Genomic DNA, 7,470 nt, shown 5'->3' on the forward strand with positions numbered 1-7,470 from the left:
TTGTAATCAGATGTGATGTGAGTGTAAACTATATAACGCTGTTAGTGTTACGTTACTCACACTTTTAATGTAACTTATTAGACAAGTAACATTAGACAGGGAGGAGTTGTTAAACAAAGTGGAGGAGAGCAGAGCACAGCAGCGGAGAGATGAGCCTGGGTGCAGACTTTGCCACTGACTCTGTCTTTAGGTTTTAGAGCAGTAAGTAGTTGACCAAAAGCAGTAAATTGTGATGAGCATTTTTCACTGTTTTCAGATGTTTCAGATTTTCTCAAACAATTAATTGAAAAGATATTGGGCTTATTAGTTGATAATGAAAGTAACTGTTAGTTGCAGCCTTTGATTGTAAAACCCAAGTAGGTTTCAAGAATATGCCAGTAGTCGATAAGATTCTCACATTGTACAAATATGAATGGAAACCAATAGCTGCCTGGATCAGTGGAGAAAAATATATTCAAATTGCTGAGACACAACGTCCTAGTTTTCAAAATGGTCAGCTGTGGTGTAAAGTATAAGAAAATAGACTAAAAGACATAAAACTGGTGGTATGGTCCTCCAAGTGCAGTAGTACAGGAACTATAAAATTAAAAGTTGCAACAAAAAAAAAAACAAAAAAAACAAGCAAGGTTAAAGAAAAGATAGATAATCAAAGACTCACAGGGTGACAGTATTTGTACATCCTCTCCTGCTGCTTCAGTCAAGGACAGATGTTCACTCAGGGTGTAATTCCACTCCCCAGGTGGTGTGTCCCCCTCATGCCCACTAGCGTCAGCCTCCTCTGGGGTGAGAGGTCTAGAATAACAGGTTGGATTATATTCTGCATCTGCATCACCACAAGTTTTCCCCAACTCCACATTGTCCATTGCCTCCGACAGTCCAATGATGCCATTGTCATCCATCTGGCTGCCAAAGTCATCCTCTTTCCCTGCCTGTTCTTCATCCTCATCCTCCCACTCGTCCTCAGATATTACAGAGCTGGTGGATGAAGTGTGGGCAGGGGCAGGAGTCCAGAACAGAATGCCTGCTTTGGTGTTTTTTTTAATCTCCATTCACCTTTGAACCAACTGTTACCTCTCTCTGACCTCAGTTACTGTCTCAGCCAGGCACAGGAACCGTCTGCCTCTTTTTTTGTTGATCTGGGTCTTGAGTGAGGTCCACTCTCAAAGCCATGGCTACAGAGGTTTACAAATTGCAGGGCATGTCAGTAAGCTGGTGACACTGGAAAGGTACAGCTAAGGAAGACTCGTCTGTCCGTCTTCAGTCTTGCGGAAGAAGAGATCTCTGATTTTCTTTGATGCAGTTCCTGAAACAAAAAATGATGCCAGTTATTTAGTATCAATAAACATTTAAAGAATCAAAATGTCAGACAGAGGTCGAGACAGGAAATCGGACAAATGAAAGACAAACAAATGCACAAGGACTAGTTAATAAAAAGAAAATACCTATAATTTATAATGAAATATAACATATTCCTACAGATAATCACAATATTGTTTTTAATTGTAACTCTCGTAGGTGATAAAGTCAATCTTATTTACATGTTTTTCTTGTATTTTTTATTGATACATCTGTGCAGTGCTGTGATACTACACACTAAATACTGAAATGATTAGTCAGTTCATCAGTCAACTAATCAAGAACCCAACATGTTTGGGTGTTTCCACAATTAGTCAGACAAAGCAAGAAATCTGAAGCCATTACCTTGGACTCAACACATTTCATCTGCCTATTTTTTTTTTTTAAGATCAAATGACTTATCAATTAATCAGGGAAATAATCACCACATTAACTGATAATGAAAATTATCATCGGTTGCAGGCCTACAACAGAGAGTAGAACATTTATTGCATTCCTGCGAACCAAATCTCAATCTTCGACACAGCTTCTTTTTAAAAGTCAAAGATAACAGCAGCCTTGTGGTAAGACTGTGTTCTCATACCAAAAAAGAACCAAACTTTAATGAAATGATTTAAGAGCAGGGAAATTCATCAGTCTGTCCTCATACAGCTGCTCTCCTCTGTAAACAAACATCTACACTCCATATATCAGTTTTTAACTGTGTCCCACTGCACACTCTGCATCACTCATAAATACTGTGAGTATTATACTCTAACGGGAGGAAGTGTTGCCGTGTGAAGCAGGCAATAAATACGATTAGATGCTATAATATGAAAAAGCAATCATTTCAAAAACTAAATGCCATGCATAGCAATAAAACTACAAAAATAACTTTGTCATCTTGTAGTTATAAAAATCCAAAATAATTCACACAATATCACTTTAGTGCTTTAAATTTTCAAGACAGATTGAAGTCTAGGCTTCTATAAGGATTTAGGTCAGCTGTGCTCTTTAAGCATTCATTTGGCTTCCATCACATTTACAGACAAGTATTCACTGATGTTATTGGCTGATGAAGTCCAATAGCAGATAATGTTTTTGACAGATACTACTGTCAGTGCATTTCATCTGTCCGTCAAAGGTGTCATTGAAAATCCATAAGCATTTGTAATTTTCACAAACGAATATGACAGGTGTCAACACAGAGCTGAAGAAGTGCATCAGGTGGACTGAGCAGCAGCTGCTGTATACTGATACAAAACACTTTCACAATTGTTTAACTTGTGCTGACAGACAAAAGCACAAACCAGCTAACATCTACAGGTTTTTGTTATAAAAAAAAAAAAAAAAGAAGAAAGAAAGAAAACTGGGCCACATTTTATAGACTAACAATTGAGCAAATAAATAAATAATGATGAACCACAGATAAATTGATCATGGTAGATCTGTGGATGGGATGCTTTACATTTACTTTACACTTAAAGACTTGTTTCTAAGGTGACATGAACTATGTGTTAGTCTGCACCAAATTCAGCATTCACTAACACAAATTTACTAACATCATGTAATTCACCTTTTAACTTTTTTACATTTACTTATAACTTTTAACTCACATATCTTGACCATAGGTCTTTACTATAGACAAGCATATCATACATGTAACAGAGCATAGATTAGACTACTAGTTTACAATGTCACATCAAGTTCCCTAAGAGTTCCCTGGAGCTGCGACACTCACTATGGCAACTCCACAACATGAACTCTGGCTGAGCTTTCAGTGTCTGCGATAAAACATTTCTAACAAGTCTTCACATACTGTGGTACTGCTGTACTGTGCTATAGAGAAGAGGAGCAGAATTTATGCACACTACCATCTGAAAATTTCCAAATATCATAAAAAGACATCAAGTCCATCTGTAGTTAAACTTAGGGAATTTTAAAACCATTTAGCACCAATGTCACAGTCTCCCTTTACAGTTTTAATCTCAGTATATTTCCCTGATAATTTAAAATATATATACACTTTTCTGCACCATTACTTTGACAGTGGTTGACAAACCAGTTGTTGCGGGGATCACGTATATATGCATTAAAGTTATTTAACGAGGGATGCATTTAAATTCTGCATTATAATTGCGTTGCCTTTTTTTAAGCAGCATTGGCAACCAAGAGGTAAAAGAACCACATCACCAAATTATGTCAATGACCTAAACAAGCATCATCAGAGAGACATGCTGTCAACTTAATGCAAGGTATTTAGTATTAAAAATAACAATAAAGTAAGGTAGAAGACATATTGTACAGTACTGTTGCTCTCAGATTCTCATTATGAAAAGTAGTTACCATGTGTCTTGGCTTCTTTCATTAATATCCCAGATTACCACAAGCAGATTATTAGCCTGCTGCTTCTTACAGTGTCTCTTATCCAACACACAAACCTCACACACACGTAAGGGGAGAGTATGTTTTTTGCTCAGAAATCTAGACACACTCATTTGCATCCCCAGACACACTTGTCTTGATTGTGTTGAAAACAAATACAAGGCTCAGTGTGTACGACTAACAGATTCACATCGTGCTCCCTCTACAAGCTTTCCATAAACAAATCCACACCGAGTCTCCCTGCCGGCCAACATGGCGAACTAACCATGCATTTAAAGTAGACCACAAGGATTGAGAGTGCACAGCACCATGGATAAATAACTGGAGAGGTCGGTTTAGAAAAACAATAACTTTAGAATAGAGAGAGTGAAACATTACATTATACATTATATCTGTAATTTCTCTTTTCCTTCTCTATCAGACAAGGGACTCCAGAGTGAACCTTTGCCAGGAGACAAGCATATGAGCTGCTGTTCAATTACAATATGTAACCGGTGGTGAAAAGCAACTTGATATATTTCCTCAAATACTTCAGTACAAGGCTGACATTCTTAAAGGGGGCGTTTTGCAAACATTTCACTGAGAATACTGGTACCACTTTACTTTTAGTTCAGTAAAAGTTTAAACACAGGACTTTTATTTGAATATTTCTGCATTGTGGTATTTCTACTTGTACTAAAGGTTGTAAATACTTCCAGTAACCAGCAGTACCAGCCCTGCCACCTTTTATAATTTTAGTTTTGGGTGGTACTGTGTTTCTGTCTCACATGGCATTTACAGGACATGTTGCCAACAGTAACTAGATTTAGAATAAATACAGAAGTGCAGCAGACAGCAACAAACTTACAGTGAAATCAAAACCCAAATTCAAAAGATTTTGCATAATTGTTGAAATTCAGAGCTTCTTCGGTAAGAATAAACAACTCACCTGTTGCTCTGCTCGTGCTCCCTGTTCATTCCCAACAGAACTAAGGGTTTATCTCAGCTGCCAGATGGGGGGAATTAAGCTGCTCTAAAGCCCTCAGAGGGGGCTTCACAGATTGTAAACAGACGATGATCATCAATATACACTCAGGACATGAAGCGAGTCCAGCTCCTCACAGACAGACAGCAGGGCTGTAATCACCTGACTGTCAGGCGAGCTAAGGCTGCATCCAGGTCACACAGGTGGAGGAGAGAGAAAGCAGGAAAGGAGAGGAATAACAGAACGAGAGAGAGAAAGAAAAGTGCAGGAGAGGCAAGAGAGAGGGGAAGAATTTCTGACAGGCTCTACTGTCATTCTCAGGCTTACCAAAGCTGTCACAGAAACAGTCAGCCTGGCCAACAGGGACACTACATGAATTTTTACAGGGTGACACCAGCTGAATTTTGAGCACAGTGAAGAGAAGTGTAGCTGGAGCTGCCCCAGAGGCTGGCAGAGCTACTGCAACCTGTTTAGAATGGCCTAGTGACTAAGATATGACACCTAATCTCTTTATCAGGCACTCAGTGAGCTGAGGACACAGACACTATGCAGAGGCAACTGCAGAAGGATTTGAATTTGAGTCAGGGAAATTGTGATGGGAATTTTTCACCTTACCATTTTATAGACTAAACAATTAACCTAATCAAAAAAAAAAATCAACTTGTTAGTCCATAGTGAGAAAGGGTTAGTAGCAGCCCTGATTTACAAAAAGAAATTCAAATTAAAATATTACAGCACTAACGCCTCAATGGTCTGCTCTTTCGTTTGTTTGTTTGTTTTGTTATGTTCTTCAAGCTGCATTTTGTGCACAAAAAGTGCTTCATAAATAATGTTTATTAATAAAATGAAGTACAATATGCCTTATTTCTTCATGAATTCGCAACAACTCATTTCCTAAAATGTTGCAAATAACAATTTCTAATCTTCAATCACACTGATGTTACAACGTTGTTTTCTGTCAGTGTCTTTCATTTTGTGAAGTGCCACTCAACAAGTTATGAAGCCTTTGATGCTAAATAATATATATAAACAATTGCTATAATTGGCTTATTCTATTGCATGGAAACAAACTGTTTTGAAGAAACTATCCTGTGTGAGGAATTGAAAAAGGTTTTGGTATCAGTACCAAAACTCATCATATCGGCAGCAGTACTGTAAAACGGAAATGGATAACAAGCTGTGCTGATGCATAAACACAAAATAAAATAGGCAAAATATCACTAAATTAACCATGTTAGTGGAGGACCTGGATCACCCTACTATGAGCGAAATTCAGCCCTGCTCGCTCACAGAGTTCTCTAAGATTTTGGCTGCAGACAACAAGTTTTCTCCAATTACTTTTGCTGGTAACTGCATATTCAACAGAGCTCAATGTATTCTAAAAGACTGTCCAGCCAGTTGGAGTGGATTTTTTAAGCTGCTCTGTCTAGTTTAGAAAAAATCTGTTTCCTGCACAGACCATGTGAAAACATGTCCTCTTGCCTTGAGAGCCATGTGAGGAGCCATGTGAGTGTGTTACAGTAAAGTCTATTTCTGATCTCTCTTCCCACAGGCACAGTCAGGCAAGAGAAGAAGCTACAGCCACAATACTCTTCTTTATTAATTATTGTATCCAAGTAGGCTGTATTCAAACACATGTCCCATGCTTTGAAACATTAAGATAGCTCCGGTGTTTTTAACAGCAGGGAAAAAGAAAGACTTGCTAAACAACATCCAAGTATCAACTGTTAACCAAGTCCAACCAGTCAGGCTGGTGGGCTGAGGATCACAGAGCTAGCTTTTCTGAGAATAGTATACAAAACACACTGAAATCCATATAACACAGTTGTTGAGAAAAGGAAACCATTGGATCAGCAGCGTTGCACTGCAAACTTACCTTATGTTATAGATAGATACATTTACTTCGTCGACACAGCAGGCAGGTTTTTTTCCGAAGGCTGCAGAGATTTCACTGGCAGACCTCACAGCAACAGGGGTCGGTTGCCTTGAAAACCACAAAACTAAAGAGAGAGAAGACCCACCCCTGTGTCACCATGGCACACACACCACAACAAACCACCACCACCGACACTTAACAGGTTAATGAGGTTTCCTAAAACACGTTCAAGCATACACATTCGTTAAACAACTGCATTTAGCAACTTCATTCCATTTAGGCGAGTAACGTTAGTGAAGACAGTTGGTAACTGAAAGCTAGCTACCCTTAACGCAGCCTGTGCCACTTTCAAAAGTTCGTTACCGTCTCCACCAATTATACCTAACTCAAGACATCAAAACAAACGCATAAAACTCACATTAAGACAACTTTCAGCTATATAATGTTTGCACCTTAATTTTGGAGGAGTGACACGAGGTCATTTATCCCAAAAAGCCAGGGTTTGTGATATTTGTGAGGCTAATTAGCCGTCTTGTGGAGTGTGGCACTGATTCAGCTGGCAGAGTAGTTACTCGAGGCAAAATAATGGAAATTTTAAGGTCCTGCGTTTAGTCTTTCAGGCATTTTACCTGCTAACAAACCGCGAACGAATCGTGCCTTTCAGTAAACAGCGTCCTCGACCCTAACGTTGACGTTTGATAATCATAGTCTAAATATAATAATTTAATTATGTGGTGTTTGTTGCAGATAGTGTTACCTGACAGGCATGACTCAGGACAAATTTTGAGAAAAGACTTTTAGAGAACTTGGATCCAAACTGTGAGTTTTGATTGGTTATGAGGCTGCTCAGGGGCGGTACTTTGCCCAGGTTGCTGTAGGGAATACAACATTCGGGGTGCAGTTGAAAAGG

At 38.7% G+C, this 7,470-nt stretch overlaps 1 protein-coding gene across 2 annotated transcripts in view; it reads right to left on the bottom strand.

Annotated features, from left to right (window-relative positions):
* Positions 1-7,117, bottom strand: part of akna (AT-hook transcription factor) — a 27,786-nt gene extending 20,669 nt beyond the window's left edge. For both annotated transcript variants that reach the window (XM_087172231.1, XM_023399944.2), the window contains exons 1-3: positions 7,013-7,117; positions 6,561-6,684; positions 659-1,303 (exon numbers count right to left, since the gene is read on the bottom strand). In XM_087172231.1, the coding sequence (XP_087028357.1) occupies positions 659-1,049 (391 nt within the window). In that variant the 5' untranslated portion in view covers positions 1,050-1,303; positions 6,561-6,684; positions 7,013-7,117. The remainder of the gene's footprint in view (positions 1-658; positions 1,304-6,560; positions 6,685-7,012) is intronic.
* Between the last annotated feature and the right edge of the window lie 353 nt (positions 7,118-7,470).

This window comes from Seriola lalandi, unplaced genomic scaffold (genome assembly GCF_002814215.2).
Source record: "Seriola lalandi dorsalis isolate HSWRI2012SDOR001 ecotype SW California unplaced genomic scaffold, Sedor1 jcf7180002052129, whole genome shotgun sequence".
In the NCBI taxonomy this organism is placed as follows: Eukaryota; Metazoa; Chordata; class Actinopteri; order Carangiformes; family Carangidae; genus Seriola; species Seriola lalandi.